The 21,195-nt window shown below is 47.3% G+C and overlaps 1 protein-coding gene across 5 annotated transcripts in view; it reads left to right on the forward strand.

The window, feature by feature from the left end:
* Positions 1-21,195, forward strand: part of DISP3 (dispatched RND transporter family member 3) — an 88,186-nt gene that overhangs the window by 30,847 nt on the left and 36,144 nt on the right. For 4 of the 5 annotated variants that reach the window (XM_082229792.1, XM_082229793.1, XM_082229791.1 and 1 more), the window contains exons 2-4: positions 12,547-13,489; positions 15,224-15,443; positions 20,711-20,847. In XM_082229792.1, the coding sequence (XP_082085918.1) occupies positions 12,547-13,489; positions 15,224-15,443; positions 20,711-20,847 (1,300 nt within the window). Of the gene's footprint in view, positions 1-8,882; positions 8,981-12,546; positions 13,490-15,223; positions 15,444-20,710; positions 20,848-21,195 lie in introns of those variants that run through there. The other variant, XM_082229794.1, reaches the window with a different exon arrangement.

Here is a 21,195-nt window from a genome sequence, read left to right on the forward strand (position 1 = left end):
CCAGGTTGCAGGAGCAGCATTGCTGTTTGCCAGAACCTGCGTGACCTTGCCTGATTTTCTGCCTTGTGTCCTGCCTTGGCCCTGCCAGACTGTCTCCTCGTGGAACCCTTGGATTTGGGACTGGACCTGGACTGCATTACCCGGGTTACCCCCGGGCCCAGCACACGCAGGAGGGGAGATGGTTCTTGTTCTTGGGTGCTCTTTGCAGGTTTCCCATTGGGGCATCTGGTTGGCCGCCGTGAGAACAGGATAGAATAATAGAATAGAATAATATCTTTATTGTCATTGCCCCCTTCGGGGACAACGAAATTACTTGACTGCTCCATAAAAACACTAATTAAACAATACAGTATAATACAGCAAGGGAGATTAGATGACTTTCAAAGTCCGGGCTTCCCATTCAGGGCCGAGATCGCTCTGGAGAAGAAGCTGTTCTTAAGATGGCTCGTTCTTGTCTTCATCGTCCTGTATCTCCGTCCCGACGGCAAGAGCTCAAAGAGACAGTGACCAGGATGCGATGGATCTTTTACTATGTCCAGTGCCTTCCTATGGCACCTTGTGGCATAAATCTGCTCTAAGGTGGAGAGTGGGCAGCCAACAATGCTCTCTGCTGCCTTAACAACCCTGCACAACCCATCCTGTCCTGGGTAGTACAGCTTCCGTACCACACTGGATTAGATTGGCCTGATCCAGCTGTGAACAACTTGGCTGGCTTTGAAAGAATTAATCAAAAATACACTTTCTCTAGGGAGCAGTGGAGCTCTATCACACTCACAAATGTTCCAGAAAGATTCCTATATAATGAGAAGTTCTAAATAGATGAAGAGAACATGGACACATTTTGTTAGACACCCGCAGTTCTATTGACTGATTGCATTCGAATCGTAGCATTGTAGAGTTGGAAAGGGACCCCAAGAGTCATCTAGTCTAGCTCCCTGCAATACAGCAGCATCTGAATCTGAAGCAAGTGTCTCTGGAGCAGGGCTGGAGAGCTCAGAACTAGCCAGAAGCACGTTGACATTAGCAAATGCACAATTGTAAAATACAGAAGAAGAATAAAAATTAACTGGTTAGAATCAATCAATTAAAATATTTTGGAGCACATTTAGAACCAGCATAATTAAAGGCCTTTCTGGATGGGAAAGTCTCTGCCTGTACAGTGGTACCTCGGGTTAAGAACTTCATTTGTTCTGGAGGTCCGTTCTTAACCTGAACTGTTCTTAACCTGAGGCACCACTTTAGCTAATGGGGCCTCCTGTTGCCACCGTGCCACCGGAGCACGATTTCTGTTCTCATCTTGAAGCAAAGTTCTTAACTGGAGGTACTATTTCTGGGTTAGCAGAGTCTGTAACCTGAAGCGTCTGTAACCCGAGGTGCCACTGTAAATGGAAAGATAGCAAAGAGTGATTCAATGTAACCTCTCTCAGGAGGGAATCCCATGATATGGTTGCAGCCACAGAAGAGGCTCTCTTTCCTCTTCCCCTTTCCTCTCTCTCTCTCTCACCAACGGTGCCTCTCATGCTGAGAGGACCAAAACAAGGTGCTCACCTGAGGATCTTAGCACTCAGACAGATTTGCAGAGGGATATACGATCTTTCAGGCAGCATGGATAATAACGATAGTTATTAGTAATAATGGATGGAGATAGGGTATATAGGATAAAGGACAACTGAGAAAATGGGGAAAGAGGTGGAGGGGACAGAGAAGCAGGGAAAGGGGTGAAATTTTTCTCTCTGTGTGGCTTTCTTTTCTCTGGGAGGTTAAGTTGTAGAGATGGGGGGGAGCAGTGAAAGCTCAATCTTCTGGATTTTCTACAGCTGGTGTGCCACCCCCTCCTCAGACCCAGTTGCCTTCCAGGTCTGCACAAATAATTTCTCTTAGTGTGTGTGCGCACGTGTAAGATGCTTTTCCCTGGCTCTGCAGAGCCTTAAAAACAACTAATGAAGCAATTATTCCAATCAGTCTGGGAAATTGCAACAAGGCTGCAGGGATGATGGCTTAGTCAATTTTGCCAGCGAAGAGGAGGAGGAGGAGGGGTGGGTGAGTGGGTGGGTTTATTTAAAGTCTCCAAGGACTCAGGCGCCTGCAAGGCCAGGAGGGGTTGTGAACAGTCACGGTGCTGATTTTCGGGTGGGGGGGGAGTTTGCCCAGGCTACTCATAATAATACTACTAATAATAATTTTATTTATACCCCGCCCTCCCTGGCCAAAACCAGGCTCAGAACGGCTAACATCAAATATATAACATATTAACATAAAACCAGGCAATCAAGTAAAATACATCCTAAAATCAGATCAGAATCAAAGTGAAATCCAATCAGATGGCAGCCCACCGATTAGGGCTGGGGACCTTAAATGCTTACCAGCCTAACTGTTTGTACTGGTCTTATATGAGCCTGTGAGAAAAGTTGGAGGGCCACTTTCATACAAGTTCTTATAAGGAGAGAGGGGAAGTCAGGCTGAGCCCTGACCAAAGGCCTGGCGTAACAGCTCCGTCTTGCAGGCCCTGCGGAAAGATATCAGATCCTGCAGGACCCTGGTCTCTTGTGGTAGAGCATTCCACCAGGTCGAGGCCACGGCCAAAAAGAAAGGACTTCTTCATGCTGCTGCTTCTTTGACGATCCCTCATAGCCGAATAAGATTGTCTTCCATGAACACGGTCTAAACAGTGAGTCCGTAAGTGACTGTGGAGGCCAGTTCTGGATCCACACGTCCTTCCACAGTGGGGACATAGATTTCCGGGCGGGAGTTGATGACGGTGAGGGCTTGCCAAGCATGCCTTCCTCTCAGCACATTTCTCCCTTTCATCCTGAGTTCGAGCGTCTTCAAAGCCCATGACACCTTTGCTAAAGGCTATAGGGACGTGCTCTTGTGCTTGGATCCTGCTGGCAGGCTTCTCATAGGCATTTATTTGGCCACTGGGAAAAACAGAATTCTGGACTAGATGGGTCTTTGGGCTGATCCAGCAGAGCTCTTCTAATTTATTTGTGTTCTCGCTAGATCATAGAGAGAAACACTGTAGAGGATAAAGCAATCAATGGCTCCTAGCTACAATCACCATATCTGCCTCCATGTTCAGAGGCAGCTAGGTTCATGCATTCCAGTTGCTGGAAAGAAGCAGAGAGTGCTCTTGAATTCTGCCTGCGAGTTTCCTAGACAATGGACCCTCAAGGTTCCTTCCAACACTGCAGTTCTGATTCCAAGATTTGATGAATCCAATGAAGGGCCCCAAGGAGAAAATTGGAGCGTTCTATTGTGTTTTAGTTTTGCTAAGCCTGCCTCTTGGAAGCGCTCAGTCCGGTGCCCTTGAGCAGGATCTGGCGGAAGCTTTTCCTTTTTTGAGTCTCATCCAAACTGGAGGCTCCCCCCTCCCTCCTCCCCCAACGCCTACATGCACAGGCACCTCTGCTGAGGGGGTAAAAAAAGAGGTGAAACTCCAAATTGCTTCTTGGCTGTGTTTCGAAATTGCTTGTGACTTTCAGGGTCAAGCTACAAAGCAGGCTTCTCCTGCACGGAAATTGTCGGGGGTGGGAGCAAATAAAGGATTTTGCTCGGGGGGAAAGGAAGGCTTTCGGAGGGTGGAAGAAGTTCTTCCATTTTCAAGCTTGGAGGGACGGAGGCTGCAGGACTCGGGATATGTGGTCATAGGCTTGCAGAGCTGGATTTCTGCAAAGGCAGGTGCGTGGGGGAAGAGCACAAGGTGGCACAGTGGTTAGAGTGCTGTCTCTCGGTCTGGTCTACAAATGCAGGAGAATACAGTGGACAATCGGGTTGCGAATGTGATCCGTGCGGGAGGCACGTTCGCAAAACACAACGCTGCATCTGTGCACACGCGGGTTGCGATTTGGTGCTTCTGTGCATGCGTAAAGCGCCATTTAGCGCATCTGTGTATGTGCGAGTGCCGAAACCCGGAAGTAACTCATTCTGGTACTTCCTGGTTTCGGTGCATCCATAACCCAAAAAGGTGCAACCTGAAGCGTCTGTAACCCAAGGTATGACTGTAATAAGGTGCTGGGAGTCCTGAGCTATTTGTTTAGAGAAAGGGTAGGGAGCCTCTGGCCTGTGGGTCTAATCAGGACCACTAAGCCTGTCCTTTTGGCCCATGGGGCTATTTTGCCCAAACTTGCACCAACCTGCCGTATGCCTGGCAGACATGCTTTGGGGCAGGAGTCTCTCTTACTGGGAAATGATATACAATGAATTGAAAAGGATGTTCAAAATAACTTTTGTAAAAAGAAACAAACCAGAAGCTTTTCTTTTGGGAACCATAGGGACAGAACTACCTAAATTGAATAGAAATTTATTTATGTATAACTACAGCAGCAAGAATGCTACTTGCCCCAAAGTGGAAAGAAGCAGAAGAAGCCCCAGCAAAGGAAGAATAGATATAAAAACTTATGGAATATGCAGAAATGGTGGAACTTACCAGAAGAACAAGAAATCAAGATAACAAACTTTTGATAAAAGAATAGAAATGCTTTATTGAATATTTACAGATAAATTGCAAACCGACAAAAACATTGGCAGGATTATTGTAAAAACTTGCAGGTTCATAACAGTACATATTTCAAGTAGATAATGAAATGAGCAAATTAAATGAATTTGGATATGCAGGCCTTCCCGGGCGTTTCCCCAACAATCTTTGCCCTCCGGGCTTTGTGAATACCTGGCTTCAAGAAACTCAACAGATATCTGTCTGGTCCATTGATTATGGAGGCAGGGGGAGGTCTGGATTCCCCTCTTCTAGAGTGGAATCATTAGCCACTGCAACCAAGGAAATCTTTGGCATTATTTTAAGTTTCTACAGTTTTCTATATTGGATAGTCAGAGGAAACAGTACTATACATGGTGTTATAGGAATTCTAAGGTCTCATATATATATAAATCATATGTTCATAAATCCTGAAGCCATTTTGACTCTCCCAAATTGACCTCAAATATTTCTCTGCAAGGAGGAAGGAAATGGGAAAGCCTCTCTGTTGTATTTTGCTTGCAAATCCTGTCTTAAGGGTGTATATGTGTATGAATAGGGTGTGCCTGTGACCTGGATTCAGGAATTAAAGCATTTACTATCACAAAAGAATGGGCAGGCTGCCCAGGTAGAGCAATCACTGGCCATTATCAGGTGTAATAATAAAATTTAAGGTCTTATATATATAATCAATGTTCATAAATGTACCAACCAAGCACGTACATAGATCAGCAAAGGAAGACCGTCCTGAAACCATTTTGACTCCCAAGCTGACCAAATGTTTCTCTGCAAGGAGGGAGGAGGTGAAAAAAACCTTCCTTGTGACAGGAATTTAGAAATCACGATCTCAAAGGAATGGGCAGACTACCAGAAAAGGCAATCAGATAAGGACTGATCAGATAACCTGACAGACAGGAAAAACAACAACATTCAAATTTCTGTTGTAGACCGCCTTTCCTGTGATGTAGTTTTGATGTTTGTGGGGGGTGGTCTTGGGTTACACCCCTTCTGTGATGTATGTATGATGTATGGAGGGGTGGTCTTGAGCTCCAGGGCAGGGAATTTAAAATGTCTATATAAGGGCAGGCACACCTTTGTTCTGGGTCCTCCTCCTTTCTCCTGCGTGTTGCAACCCTTTTGCAACAGCTTTAATAAAGATCAGGCTTACTAGCCACTTTGCTTCTCAGTATTCTCTGGTTGGCCTCTGTTATTTTCTCCTACCAATAGGGAAACCACGTAAGGACTCTATACGGGCTGTTGGTTACCCCACAAGGGAAAAAGGGCAGATTTTGTTTACAGGTATCCTGACAAACAGGATTTTTGTTGGAGATTTCCCCCTTCTGTGATGTATGTATGATTTTTTTTTTTGGGGGGGGGGTCTCTGGCTACAGGGTGGACAGTTTCAAAAGTCTATATAAGAGCTTGCACACCATTGTTCTGGGTTCCTCTCTTCGTGGGGGGAGTGGGGGACCCTGTTGTGACACTTTAATAAAAATCAGGCTTACTAGCTGCTTGGCTTCTCAATATTCTCTGGTTGGCCTCTGTTCTTTTCTCCTTCCAATAGGGAACCTGCTTAAGGACTCTGTACAGGCTCTTGGATACCCCATAAGGGAAAGGGAAAGGGATCCCTGACCATTAGGTCCAGTCATGACCGACTCTGGGTTGCGGCGCTCATCTTGCTTTATTGGTCAAGGGAGCTGGCGTACAGCTTCCGGGTCATGTGGCCAGCATGACTAAGCCGCTTCTGGCAAACCAGAGCAGCGCACGGAAACGCCATTTACCTTCCCGCTGAAGTGGTACCTATTTATCTACTTGCACTTTGATGTGCTTTCGAACTGCTAGGTTGGCAGGAGCAAGGACCGAGCAGTGGGAGCTCACCCTGTTGCGGGGATTCGAACCGCCAACCTTCTGATCGGCAAGTCCTAGGCGCTGTGGTTTAACCCACAGCGCCACCCGCATCCCACATAAGGGAAATGGGAGCAGTCCCCCCCCCTTATAATAATGGTATCTGCTTATTGCTACAATTTTATGGACGAATTTTCTGAGCCTCTTTGCTATTGTGTATGTATGGTGCCTGTGTCAACGGTCATTGTCCTGGCCTTAGTTAGAGGCTGTGGTGGGAACTTTTTTGGGGGTGTCATTAAACTGCCCCCCCATTCCTGGTTTTAACAGGCGAGACCCATCCCTTGCCACCTGTCAAGAGCATTGTTCTCCATCCCGTGACAAGCCATGGCGGGGCAGCTGGTGGAGGAAGGAGAAAGCTGTGGTTTTTGTCTGTGTGTGTTTGTTCCAGCATGGAGAATAAATAACAAGGTTATAAATACCGGAGGGGAGTGTGGGGAGGGGACGAGGAGAGGAAGATCTTCTCTCAGCCTTAATGAGAGGGAGAAAGGAGCCTTGATATATTTCATCCTGCAGCGTAAAAAATAAATTAAAAAAATCTCTTCCGTGCCAGACAGTCTGGACAAGGCCACTAAACTAGATGCCTCGATGGGATAGTGATCCAAGCCGCGAAGCGGAGGCGAGAAAGGATTCACTTCGGTGCCTGTAGGGATGGTTGAGAGAATGATTGAGGGCTCCCTCTGCAAAGGGCTTGGAAAAGGAGTCAAATAAAAAAAAGGACAGAGAACAGAAGAGTCAAGGCTGCTGTCTCGATCTGGCAGCTTGCCTCTTTGTGGTACTGAGACAGTTTGTAGAGGAGCATAGCGAGGGTACCTTTTTAAAATTATATTAAATTAAATTATTTATTTCATTTAGGTATATACAACCCTTATAATAATTAGGTATATACAACCCTTCATCCAAGGATCACAGTGGTTTACAATAAGTGTTGGAAATGTAAAGAAAAAGAAGGTTCTTTTTATCATAACTGGTGGTCTTGAAGTAAGGTTGACGCTTACTGGGAAATGATATATACAGTGGTACCTCGGGTTACAGACGCTTCAGGTTACAGACTCCACTAACCGAGAAATAGTACCTTGGGTTAAGAACTTTGCTTCAGGATGAGAACAGAAATCTTGCGGCGGTGGCTCACTAGCAGTGGGAGGCCCCATTAGCTAAAGTGGTGCTTCAAGTTAAGAACAGTTTCAGGTTAAGAACGGACCTCCGGAACGAATTAAGTACGTAACCAGAGGTACCACTGTATAATGAATTGAAAAGGATGTTTAAAATAATGTTTTTAAAAGAAAAAAAAACAACCAGAAGCTTTCCTTTTAGGAATTATAGGAACAGAACTACCGAAACTGTACAGAAATTATTTATGTATAGTCATACCTCAGGTTACGAACGCTGCGGGTTGCAGGTTTTTCGGTTGCAGACCGTGCCAAACCCGGAAGTACCAGAACAGGTTACTTCCGGGTTTTGGCACTCGTGCATGCACAAAAGCACAAAATGACATCATGCGCATGTGCAGAAGTGCCGAATCGCGTCACGTGCATGCTCACGTGCAGCGCTTCAGGTTGTGAACGTGCCTCCCGCACCGATCACGTTCACAATCCGAGGTATGCGACTATAGCGGCAATAATGTTACTTGCCCCCAAATGTGAAGAATCAGAAGTCCTAGCAAAAGAAGAATGGATACAAAAACTTGTGGAACTGCAGTTTTATAAGAGTTTATATTTAAAGTAGTTAAATAAATGAGAAAGTCAAGTTACCGGTAATCTGGATATGCAGAAAATATTAAAAATTTACAGAACTGCAGAAAGAGGAGGAAGGAAGTCAAATTTTTAAATGTTAAAATGACTGTAAAATTATTGAAGTGTGTAAAACTGAAAATCATAAATAAAATAAAAAATACAGTATAGAATGCCACCCAACCTTTCTCCAATGAATATATTATTATTATTATTATTATTATTATTATTATTATTATTATTATTATTATTATTATTTATACCCTGCCCATCTGACTGGGTCGCCTCAGCCACAATGGATGGCTTCTAACATATATAAAACATAATAAAACACAAAACATAAAAAACCTTTGTATAGTTGTATAGTTCCTTATCTTCTTGGCTCGGGGGTCACATAATTCCATACATGCCAACATTGCTTCAGTAAAAATAGGGATGGCCTAAGGAAAAGCAGGACATTCCAGGATCAAATCAGAAACCAGGACGGCCTCTGTAAATCCGGGACTGTCCCTGGAAAATAGAGACACTTGGAGGTTCTGACATATGAGGATTGCCTTTGAGGAGCAGTTTGTTTATTTCAGAGATCTGGGGCCCTAAGTTGTTGATGGAACCCCAGCTCCCATCAGCACAAGCCGGCATTACCAAGAGTCGTCTTCTTCTTCTTCTTCTTCTTCTTCTTCTTCTTCTTCTTCTTCGATCACGTAACTGATGACAGCAGTTGCAGTCTTTGATATTCATTTCGTTTCTTTCAGGGACAGGAAACCTCTGCCCCTCCAGATATTGTTTGACCCCCCAGCTGCCTTGACCCCCAGCCAACATGGCCAATAGTAAAAGAAAATGTGTGCTATGGTCCAGCAACTTTCAGAAAGGCTCCTAGGTTCTTGTTTATCTGTTGCTGTTGTTTTAAATTGGTCTACCACCCACACCAAATTGGAACTTCAAGGTGGTTTACACAAATGGAAAAAGAACTGTTTGACAATGATACAGAAATATACCCCCGAAAGCAGCGGATAAAAGCATGATTGCAGATTTAGAATCATATCACATTTGGCCGTGGGAGATGCGCCAATTGTAATTTGAAGACTCAATTAAGATGACAATTTTGGACACTTTTGTAGAGTTATTTATGTATAATGCACAGCTTTTGACACGACACCCTCTCCTCTCCTTGTGCTATTTCTATAGCTGAGTAATATTTTTTACTGGTGATGAGGTTATTAAGGCTATAATCTAGTATATATTGCCATTGCCCTCAGTAGGGTTTTTATTGGGTTCTACCGAAGGGACACAGGTGGCGCTGTGGGTTAAACCACAGAGCCTAGAACTTGCCGATCAGAAGGTCGGTGGTTCGAATCCCCATGATGGGGTGAGCTCCCATTGCTCGGTCCCTGCTCCTGCTAACCTAGCAGTTCGAAAGTACACCCAAAAGTGCAAGTAGATAAATAGGTACCGCTCCGGCGGGAAGGTAAATGGCATTTCCGTGCGCTGCTCTGGTTCGCCAGAAGCGCCTTAGTCATGCTGGCCACATGACCCGGAAGCTGTACGCCGGCTCCCTCGGCCAATAAAGCGAGATGAGCGCTGCAACCCCAGAGTCGGACACGACTGGACCTAATGGTCAGGGGTCCCTTTACCTTTACTGAGGATACTGTACCTGAGAGACATCAAAGATTTGGAGTTCTAGTCCTGGGATTGATGGGAGTTGTAGTCCGACAACATCTGGAGGGCTGCTGTTTCTGCATCCCTGATTTAAAAATGGTTTCTCCACCAGACTATGGAACAAACCATGGCTTGTTTCTCCAAGGTTTGCTTTGTTTTCCAGCTGTTCTTGCCTCATTCCTTACTAGTTTGGTGTCTGAGGCAGGATGGTCAGGCACACCACAGTTAAGAATGGGTATTAGGTTCACATGAGTCATGATTAAAGTAACCCAAGGCTCATAAACCAGAAACAAACCATGGTTTCAGATTGTTGTTTGTCAGCAGGAAACAACCCTTGCTTAAGCTGCTGGGCAATGCTCACACATAATGCTAAGCTACATTTGAATGCAGCACGGTTTAATAAGCTATGGTCTTGCATTAGAATAATAGAATTGCCGAGTTGGAAGGGACCCTGAGGATCACCTAGTCAAGGAGAACTACTTGAAAATGATTTACAGATGGTATTTAACTCCGAGTAGGCTTGCTGAGATGTATAAGATTGAATCAGATAAGTGCTGGAAATTGGAAGAGCTGAAGGGAACATTCTTTGATATGTCGTGGACCTGAAGATGGGTAAAAGAATATTGGGAAATACAGCGGTACCTCGGGTTTCAAACACTTCAGGTCACAAATGCTTCAGGTTACAGACTCTGCTAACCCGGAAGTAGTACCTCAGGTTAATAACTTTACCTCAGGATGAGAACAGAAATTGTGTGGTGGCAGCGCGGCGACACTGGGAGGCCCCATTAGCTAAAGTGGTACCTCAGGTTAAGAACAGTTTCAGGTTAAGAACAGACCTCCGGAACGAATTAAGTTCTTAACCAGAGGTACCACAGTAATACATAATGAATTGAAAAAAATGTTTAAAAGTACAGTGGTACCTCGGTTTATGAATTTACTACGTTCCGGAAGTCCATTCTTAAACCAAAGCAGTTCTTAAACAGAGGTGCACTTTCCCTAATGAGGCCTCCCATCACCGGTGCCCTTCCATCATTTGGTTTCCGTTTGTAGACCAAGGTAAAGTTTGCAAACCAGGGCACTACTTCTGGTTTTGTGGAGTTCATAAACTGAATAGTTAGTAAGCAGGGCTGTTCTTAAACTGAGGTACCACTGTACTTCCTCCAAAAAACCCTGAGCCCTTTCCGTGGGGGATAATTGGAAATTCCCAGGTGTCAAAAAAGTTTTTTTATGTATTCCACTGTGGTGGCCCGTGTTTTGTTAGCCCCAAAATGGAAAATGAGCAACTTAAACTGATGGAATATCCGCAGCTTGTGAACCTAACATATAGAATAAGAGAAGGGGAGAACATACGTTTAAAGAAGATTGGAAAACATTTATTGAATATTTTTGGGGGGGAATTGTGTACACTTGAAAACATTGGCAGCATTAAGATAAATTCAACAGTGTAGACAAATTTTGATGGCTGTAATATTGGAATACTGAATGGTTTAGTTTATGTAAAATATGCAGGGATTTATGATATGTAAAATGAACCATGGAAAGAGAAGAAGGGAAGTCATTGATATTTTAAAATTGCTTAAATGAGTATTTTAAATTGTAAAACAGAAAATTTTAATGTGTGTGTGTTTGTAAAAAGATTATCTAGTTCAACGCCCTGCATTGCAGGAATATGCAGCTGTCCCATGCAACCTTGGAGTTATCAGTCCCTCGCTCTAACCAACTCAGCTATCCAGTTATGTGTGTTCTAAACAGAGGGGGGGGGTTGACCTTTTAGAATTTTATATGGTAATATTCAGTTATGCCACCGGAAGAACAGTTGCACTATGGTCCAAGGTCCTATTTTATTGCAGGGAATCAAATCCATAGATTCTAAAGTGTTCTATAGCCATGCCTGTACTCCTTAACATCATTTCTGTTGTAAGGGCTATACAAGCAGGACAGTGATAAGGAAGAGCACACATTTTATTCACACATGCTATGAGCAAGGATGTGGGCTCAAGCCTGAGAGAAATGGTTATGCAAAACACTAGGATGTGCCCAGACTTGTTCCGAACAGGAAAAACAATTAGTGCCTTTAGCAATGTCACACCTGTGGGGAAGGAAGCAGATGGAAAACTATTAGCGCGAGTGGCACTGTGGGTTAAACCACAGAGCCTAGGGCTTGCTGATCAAATAGGTATTGCTCCAGCGGGAAGGTAAACGGCATTTCTGTGCACTGCTCTGGTTCACCAGAAGCAGCTTAGTCATGCTGGCCACATGACCCGGAAGCTGTATGCCGGCTCCCTCGGCCAATAAAGTCAGATGAGCGCCGCAACGTCGTCCATGACTGGACCTAATGGTCAGGGGTCCCTTTACCTTTTAATCCCATCCAAAAACCAATGCCAACCTCTTAAGCTCACACCCTTTTCTCTTTCCTTTTTTAAATTTTTTTATTAATTTTAACATATAAATTATAAAATGTACCACAAAACTTATCACTTATACAGTCTTTTTGGACTCCCATCAGCACCTCTGATGATCCACCGTTTTAACCACTTCTTATGCATTTCTTAACTTTATATTGCCTTTACATCTCTTAACAAATCATCCTCCCCCTTATCCATTTTTACAATACTTCTAATAATACTCCTCACAAAACTTCTTGCAACCCTACAAACCTCGTTTGTTCTTCACAATTACTTTTCAAATAGTCCGTAAATTTACTCCAGTCTTCCGTGAATTTCTGGTCTCGCCGGTTTCAAATCCTTCCTGTTAGTTTATCTAATTCTCTTTCCTGTTGGCCTCCAGGTATCAAGGATGGATGCTGAGGATGACCCGTTGTTGCAAGATGCTTGGGTGAATGAGGAAGAGGAGGTAACCACCGGCCCCCGCAAGAGAACAGAAGGGCTCCAGCTCTGTGGGAAGTGCCAGTGGAATCCCAGGCCACGGACTCCGGCCACAGCTCTGCCCACCTCTAGTTTTTGGAATGCTGTGGGTTGGATCTTCACCAACCCCTACTCGGCCAGCCTCATCCTCTTCTTGGGCTGTGCCATCCCAACCACCCTAGCCATTGTCATGTTCCTGCACTACCCAGCTCTGGACATCGACATCTCGTACAATGCCTTCGAGATCCGCAACCATGAGTCCTCGCAGCGCTTTGACGCCCTGGCCTCTGCCCTCAAGTCCCAGTTCGGCTCCTGGGGCCGCAACCGCCGAGACCTGACGGACTTCAACTCGGAGACTTTGCAGAAGCTGATCTTCGAGCAGCTGCAGCACCTTCACCGCAATGCCTCGCGGCCGGCTGGCACTGCCAGGCGGAAGCGCAGAAGCCTAAACCAAGAGAGGACTAGCCCCTCACTCCAGAGTCAAACCGGTTTGGCCAATCAAACCTCCCGCCAGCCACGGAGCGCCCTGTCCCACTGGGAATACTCCAATGCAGTTGTGAGCACCAACACACAAACCCATGCACACTGGCGCATCGAGCTCATTTTCCTGGCCCGTGGAGACGCTGAGAACAACATCTTCACCTCTGAGCGCCTGGTCACCATCCATGAGATTGAGCGCAAAATCATGGACCACCCTCACTTCCGGGACTTTTGCTGGAAGCCCCATGAGGTCCTCAAAGATCTCCCACTGGGTTCCTACTCCTACTGTTCCCCTCCTAGTTCTCTCATGACTTACTTCTTCCCCACGGAGAGGGGTGGGAAGATCTACTACGATGGCCTAGGGCAGGATCTGGCTGACATTCAAGGTGAGAATTGTTGGGTCAGGGCACTGGCCCAACCATTGGGCAGACAAAATGCTTTGCTTTGAGATATCCAGCCAGTTGTTGGTGCTCTTGGGATCTCATATGGCCTTGCAAATAAATCCATAAAAGCTTGCCAGGTTATCAGTTCCTGTTGTGTTTATGCCCTCATTAAAATCTTTCCTGGTTTCCTGGTGAGGAAAATGTGGTACTCCAAGTGACTGTGTTCTGCCACTAGGTGTCACTATAATGCACTTGGCACAGCTAGCATATCTCTCTTGCTCCCTGCAGACACGAGGGTTGGATTTTTGCCCTACAGCAGGGGGTGGGGGAACATCTGTGGCCCTCCAGATGTTGTTGGACTCTATCAGCACCAGCCTCAATGAGGGAGCCTGTTGTGGGGGCGCCTGGTTGTGCCCCCTCAGAAATGTGTGCCTGGCACCATAAACCCCCTGGAAGCTATCCTAGACTAAACTAGAGCATTGGTTTAGTATTGTCTACACTGGCTGGCAGTGGCTCTGCGGGCAGGTCTCTTTTCCAACCCTACCTGGAGTTGCCGGAGACCTTCTGCAATGGTTGGTTCTCTCCCACAGAAGCAAAACAACTCTGGCAGTAATCAACTCAGGTTTATTGCTCAAAACACACAAATCACTCTGAAGCTCTGTCACTCAGCATCTGCTTCCAAATTAGCTGTTGCCGAGTCTGAGTTCTACCCCTTCCTCTTCCCACATTTAAAACCCCACTTTTGCTTCCTTTGCTGTTCACACCTCAATATGCATCATGGGATGGGCTATTTCCAGTGGCCCTCCTTCTGAGTCCGAGCTTAAACTGTCAGTCTGCGTCTTCCCCCTTGAACTCCTCCCTTCCTTCTCCATGTTCTCAGAGCTCAGGCTTCTACTGCAATGCGCTCTATGTGGGGCTACCTTTGAAGGTGACCCAGAAACTACAGCTAATCTAGAAAGCGGCAGCTAGACTGGGGACTAGGAGCGGCCACCAAGACCACATAACACTGGTCTTGAGAGACCAACACTGGCTCCTAGTACGTTTCTGAGCACAATTCAAAGTGTTGGTGCTGTCCTTTAAAGCCCTAAACAGCCTCAGTCCAGTATACCTGAAGGAGCGTCTCCACCTCCATCGTTCTGCCCGGACACTGAGGTCCAGTGCTGAGGGCCTTCTGGCCTTTCCCTCACTGCGAGAAGCAAAGCTACAGGGAACCAGGCAGAGGGCCTTCTTGGTAATGGCTCCCGCCCTGTGGAACGCCCTTCCACCAGATGTCAAAAAGGGAAAAAACTACCAGACTTTTAGAAGACATCTGTTTAGGGAAACTGTTTAGGGAAGCTTTTAATGTTTAATTGGTTATTGTATTTTAGTGTTTTGTTGGAAGCCACCCAGAGTGGCTGGGGGGACCCAGCCAGATGGGCGGGGTATAAATAATAAATTATTATAATATTATTATTATTAACTAGGCTGTTCCTCCCTCGTTCTGCATTCCTGCTTAATTACCTCCTCCTGCCTCTCCATGCTCTCCCCTTGTCAGCAATGGGACGCAGCTGACACTTTCTGTTCTACCCCTGAGCCAGGGTCTCATACAGAGGCCTCCTCCATCACTTGCCACTTGGTCCTTTTAACTGGACATGGCAGGGGTTGAACCCAGGACCCTCCAGCATGCAAAGCTGGTGTTCTAAGGCTGAGCCACAGTCTCCCTCTGAAAACCTCTGCTCTCTCTCTACCTGCCCCAAGGTTCCCTGGAGCTTGCAATGACCCACCCAGAGTTCTACTGGTATGTGGATGAGGGTCTGTCGGTGGAGAACCGGAAGAGCTCCCTCTTGCGCAGTGAGATCCTCTTTGGTGCTCCGTTGCCAAGCTACTACTCAGTGGAGGACCGGTGGGAAGAACAACGGAGGAAGTTCCAGAGCTTCGTGGTCACCTACGTGGCTTTGCTGGCCAAACAATCCACCAGGTGAGCAAGGAAGGTATTTCGCCTGTGGGTGCAAAGCACTTCCAAGCTTGCCCCAACCCACTCTGCTTTTTTGCTGGAAGGAACCATAATACCTAAAAGAGCGTCTACACCCCCATCATTCAGCCCGGACACTGAGGTCTGGCCCCAAGGGCCTTCTGAAGGGTCCCGCACTGCAAGAAGTGAGGTTACAGGGAACCAGGCAGAGGGCCTTCTCAGTAGTGGCGCCTGCCCTGTGGAACACCCTCCCACCAGATGTAAGGGAAATAAACAACTACCTGACTTTTAGAAGACATCTGAAGGCAGCCCTGTTTAAGGAAGTTTTTAATGTTTGATGTTTCATTGTGTTTTAAATACAGTGGTACCCCGCAAGACGAATGCCTCGCAAGACGGAAAACCCGCAAGACGAAAGGGTTTTCTGTTTTGGAGGCGCTTCGCAAGACAAATTTCCCTATGGGCTTGCTTCGCAAGACGAAAGCCCATAGGGAAATCTCCGGGGACCTCTTTTAAATGCTGGTGGTGGGGAGCAAAGCCTTTCCCCCCCTCCGGCCTTCAGAAGAGGTTCAGGAAGGCCGGCGGGGGCCGAAAGGCTTTGCTCCCCACCGCCAGCATTTTAAAAGCAGTCCGGCATAGCAGGGAAGCGCTTCCCGCTATCGCGGACGGCTTTTGAAGGCAGGCGGGGGGAGCAAAGACTTTCGCCCTCTGCCGGCCTTCAGAAGAGGTCCTGGACCTCTTCTGAAGGCCGGCGGGGGGCGAAAGTCTTTGCTCCCCCCTGCCTGCCTTCCCGGGAGAGCGGAGAAAGGCAGCGTCTTTCTCCGCTGTCCCAGACGGCTTTTGAAGGCAGGCGGGGGGGGAAGACTTTCGCCCCCCGCCCGCCTTCAGAAGAGGTCCTGGACCTCTTCCAAAGGCCGGCAGAGGGCAAAAGTCTTTGCTCCCCCTGCCTGCCTTCCCGGGGCAGCGGAGACATCTCTGCTGTCCCGGGCGATCTTAAAATGCTGGCGGGTGGCAGCGAAGCTTTTGCTGCCACCCACCAGCATTTTAAAATCGCCCCGGGACAGCGGGGGCTTTTAAAATGCTGGAGGTTGGCAGCAAAGCCCTCCTGTCCCCGGAGCTTGCGGGGCGGGAGGTGGGGAGAAGGGCTTTTCTTCCCACCCCCAGCCTTCAGAACAGCCTTCTGAAGGCTGGCGGTGGGAAGAAAAGCTCTTGTCCCCCCCCCAGCCTTCAGAAGAGGTCGGGGGACAGACTGTCCCCGGACCTGGTCTGAAGGCGGTTTCCCTAGGAACGCATTAATTGATTTTCAATGCATTCCTATGGGAAACCGTGTATCGCAAGACGAAAAACTCGCAAGAAGAAAAAACTTGCGGAACGAATTAATTTCGTCTTGCGAGGCACCACTGTATTCTGTTGGGAGCCACGCAGAGTGGCTGGGGAAATCCAGCCAGATGGGCAGGGTATAAATAATAAATTATGATGATGATGTTGCTGCAGCCCTTTGTCTGGTAGAGGAGGGTCCATTAAGTCTTCCAAGTTCCAGAAAATGAAGTGTCTAGTCCTCATGGAAACATACAGACTCCAAATTTAAGGACACAGAGCCTCTCTTGTGGGTGCTCTTGAGATGAGGCTGTTTTGACTTTCTGAGACTAGCAGGCAGTGTTAGCCGCTCCATTAGGGAGGGTGCCAGCCACCGCTGCATTTGACGTCCCTTTCTCCTTTGTCTGGACAGGGTAGGCCACTCGTCTTGCCCGCCTCCTGCCCCATCAGGATGGGCCCTGCCTTTTGGCAGCTGCTGGAGGGCAAGCAGCATGACCCTAGACTGACCCACTCCCCTTTGTGGGCAAGGAGATTTGATTTCCAGCAGCTGGTATTCAGAAGCATTGTTACTGGCAGGGACTGGCAGGACACAGACGAGTGTGCATTGGGGTAAGGGGGTGGGAGCTGGACTCTGACTTGGGAGAGGTGGGGCAGTGATTTTGGAGGACCTTTACCAGCCAGGAGGCAAGAATTGGAGACAGGGAGTAGAGCACGGAGCTGCAGGATGGAGCGCAGGAAGGGTCGGAAGAAGAGGAAGAAGAGGCAGGGCTAGGAAATGAATGGTCAGGGACTCCCCCAGCCTCTCCTGCACCACTGTCTCCCAGAACCAGGAGGTGTGTGAAGAGAGAAGAGCAGAGGCAGCTTCCACAGGGGCGCAGTCTCCACCTGGGTACATTCAGCATGTTGCGGGGGGAGGTACTTAAACAGGGGGAGGGGGAGCAGCGCCTTGTTGCTGCAACTGCTGCAGAGAATTCAGACTTGGGAATAGCTGTTTTGTGCGTGGTTATTCGGAGCCGTAGAACTCCAAAGTGTCTGCTTTTGACATTGAACAGCTAACTATCTGTCGTAGGCATTCCTTTGGCTGGGGAGTGCCTTTGACAGTTGCCCCTGACTAGGGAGGAAGAGCAATGTCACCATGGGTAGCAGCCACGGAGAGCCTCCTGCTTCGTGATGGCCGGGGAGGGCAGTGGGAACGAACGCGACAGTTGAGAGGCGGATAACCTCAAACCTGCTGGCTCAGTGTGGCCCTCCAGGGTTCTCTGCCTGGCCCACAGGACACTCCCCAGCCATACCTCTCACTGGCCCTGTTTTGGCCCTTCCTTGAGGGTTTTTGGGTGGCTGGGATGCACCCTTGAACTCTGCTAATGCTTCTTACTTGCACAAATGGAGGATTGAGAGGGATGGAAGAAAGAGGATTGAGGCTGGGCACAGTGCTTGAGGCAGATCTGGCAAGGGAACAGGCTCTTTTTTCTCTCCTGCTCTCCTGCGGTTCAGACTTTATCAGCTCTCTCATTTTAATTATCTGGGATTAGCTTTGCTTGAAGACTCTTTTTGCAGGCGAGCTGGGCAGTCGGTGTGTGTGTGTGTATCACAGCTCTCCACGTCAGCCACTCCATCTCCTGAATCCTCTCACTTATTTTCCTCCCCCGTGCGGTTTAATAGAATGAAAATACCGATTAGGATTCCAGGTGGGATCCATGGCTTTGGGAGTCAGCAAGCTAAGCTCCAGAGGGAAGTGGGGGAAAGAAGCAATAAGACTCTTCTCGTGCTCTCAGCAATCGCTCTCTTGAGAGTGTAATCCTGCTGCTCTCAGCTGGGAAAGGATGCTCTCTGCAATGGGAGGAAGGCAGAGAGGGCCGGCAGGGAGCGGAGATAAAGCCATCGACAGGACTCCTTGCTGGATTCTCCAAGGGCAAGATTGAGACTGAGGAGGGAGAGGAATCTGAGGAAGGCAACCACGCTGGACTGCGTGTAAGTAGGAAGACCAGCAGCTGGGGGCCGGCTGAGATCCAACTGAGGGTGGTGGGGCAGTTTTTAATAAATAAATAGACTAGTTTGGTGGTGTAATAAATGAAAATCTGCCCTTATTCCCTTATGGGGGACACAAGAGCCCTTATAGAGTCCTTTGTAGGTTCTCCATTGGTCAGAGAAAATAACAGAGGCCAACCAGAGAATATTGAGAAGCAAAGCAGCTAGTAAGCCTGATCTTTATTGAACTGTTGCAACAGGGTGCTCCCCTCACACGCAGGAGAAGGAGGAGAACCCCAAACCAAGGTGTGTCTGCTCTTATATAGACATTTTAAATTGCCTGCCTTGGAGTCCAAGACCACCCCCAAACACATCATACCTACATCACAGAAAGGGGTGGTCTACAACAGAAATCTGAGTGTGTTGTTTACCAGAAATCTGTTGTTTACCTCCTGTCTGGCAGGTTACCTGTTAATGCTTACTTGATTGGATACCCTGGGGAGTCAGGCCAGTCTTTTGTAATGATAAATACTTAGTTCCTGAGCCAGGTCACAGGCTCACCCTATTCATACACTTAAGACAGGATTTGTGAATGAAAAGACAGTGGGGAGGCTTTTCCATTTTCCTTCGACCTTGCAGAGAAATCATTTGGTCAGTTTGGGAGTCAAAATGGTTCCTGGGCTGTTTTCCTGTGCTGCTTCAGACATGTGGTTTATATATTCATGTACGTGTTTGCTTGGTACATTGATGAACATTTATTATATATATGACCTTAATTTTTTTATTTCAGTGGGTTGGCTGAAGGCAGACGTGAGATGGGAAAGGCAGTGCTGTATTTGCCACAAGGGGGGGGGGCAACCTCCCACAGGTTTTCTCTTGCTAACTGACATCTTCCTCTGACCCATCAGTCAAGAGTCGAGTCAGGGTTAGCTGCGGGAGGTAGAGAAATGGGTGACGAGAGCAAAAGCCCCTGTATTTAGCACTTGTAGGCTGACTAGAGATGAAGACGTGGGGTTGGTATTATAAGAAAAAGCTGCTCCCTTTCCCTTATGGGGTATTCCAGAGCCCGTATAGAGTCCTTGAGGGTTCCCTCTCGGTAGGAGGAAACAACAGAGGCCAACCAGAGTATATTTGAGAAGCAAAGTGACTAATAAGCCTGATCTTTATTCAAGGAACTGTTGCAACAGGGTCTTCACTCGCCACACGAAGCAGGGAGGAGAACCCTGAACAATGGTGCACAAGCCCTTATGCGCACTTTTGAAATTGCCCACCCTGTACCCCGACCACCCACCCCCCCAAAAAAAATCATACATACATCACAGAAGGAGGCAGTCTCCAGCATAAATCCTGCCTTCCAGGATTCCTGATAATGGTCACTGATGCATTACCTGGGCAGTCTGGCTATTTTTTGTGTGATGGGTTAATACTTTTGTTCCTGCCAACCTAGCAGTTCGAAAGCACGTCAAAGTGCAAGTAGATAAATAGGTACTGCTCCAGCGGGAAGGTAAACGGCATTTCCGTGTGCTGCTCTGGTTTGCCAGAAGCGGCTTAGTCATGCTGGCCACATGACCTGGAAGCTGTACGCCGGCTCCCTCGGCCAATAAAGCGAGATGAGTGCTGCAACCTCAGAGTCGGTCACGACTGGACCTAATAGTCAGGGGGCTCTTTACCTCTTTAATACTTTTGTTCCTGACTCCAGGTCACAGGCTCACCCTATTCATACACAAATGTGCCCTTGAGACAGGATTTGCAAGCAAAAAGGCAATGGGAAGGCTTTCCCCATTTGCCTCAGAGGAATATCTGAGGTCATTGGGAGAGTCAAAATGGCTTCAGGATTGCTCTCCCATACTATTACAGACACATGGTTCATATATTTAGATATGTGTGCATCTATTAATATTTATTCTGTATTTGGAACCTTAAATTCTTATAACAGTATTCAAAAGTGAAGATGGTAATCACAACTCTCCCCCTCCCCGGTTTCTTCCTAGCAAAGTCCAGGTGCTGTATGGTGGGACGGATTTGTTTGACTACGAAGTGAGGAAGACGTTCAACAATGACATGTTGCTGGCTTTCATCAGCAGCAGTTGCATTGCAGTGTTGGTCTACATCTTGGCTTCCTGCTCAGGTAAGCTATGTCGGGAGCAAGGATAACCTAGAACACAAAGAGAGCTCTGCTGGATTAAGCCAATGACTCACCTCATCCACAAACAGGACCCTGGGGCTCCAGAGCACTTTCTCCCTTCTTGTGGCATAGCCAGCATGCCTAGTAGTCATTAGTAGTCTTCTCCTGCATGAATCAGCCCAGGCCCAGAACAACACCGTGGAACGATGGTCAGCATAGCCAATGGTCAGAGACGATGGGGCTTGTAGCTTTGACTTAACACATCTGCCTCCTCTGCTGAGCTGGTGGTGTGTCCGCTGCTCCAGGTTCTGATGGGTGACACATTCTAAAACCCAGAGAGAGCCTAAGCAA

Source organism: Podarcis vaucheri (genome assembly GCF_965113315.1).
Source record: "Podarcis vaucheri genome assembly, chromosome: 7".
Taxonomy (NCBI): domain Eukaryota; kingdom Metazoa; phylum Chordata; class Lepidosauria; order Squamata; family Lacertidae; genus Podarcis; species Podarcis vaucheri.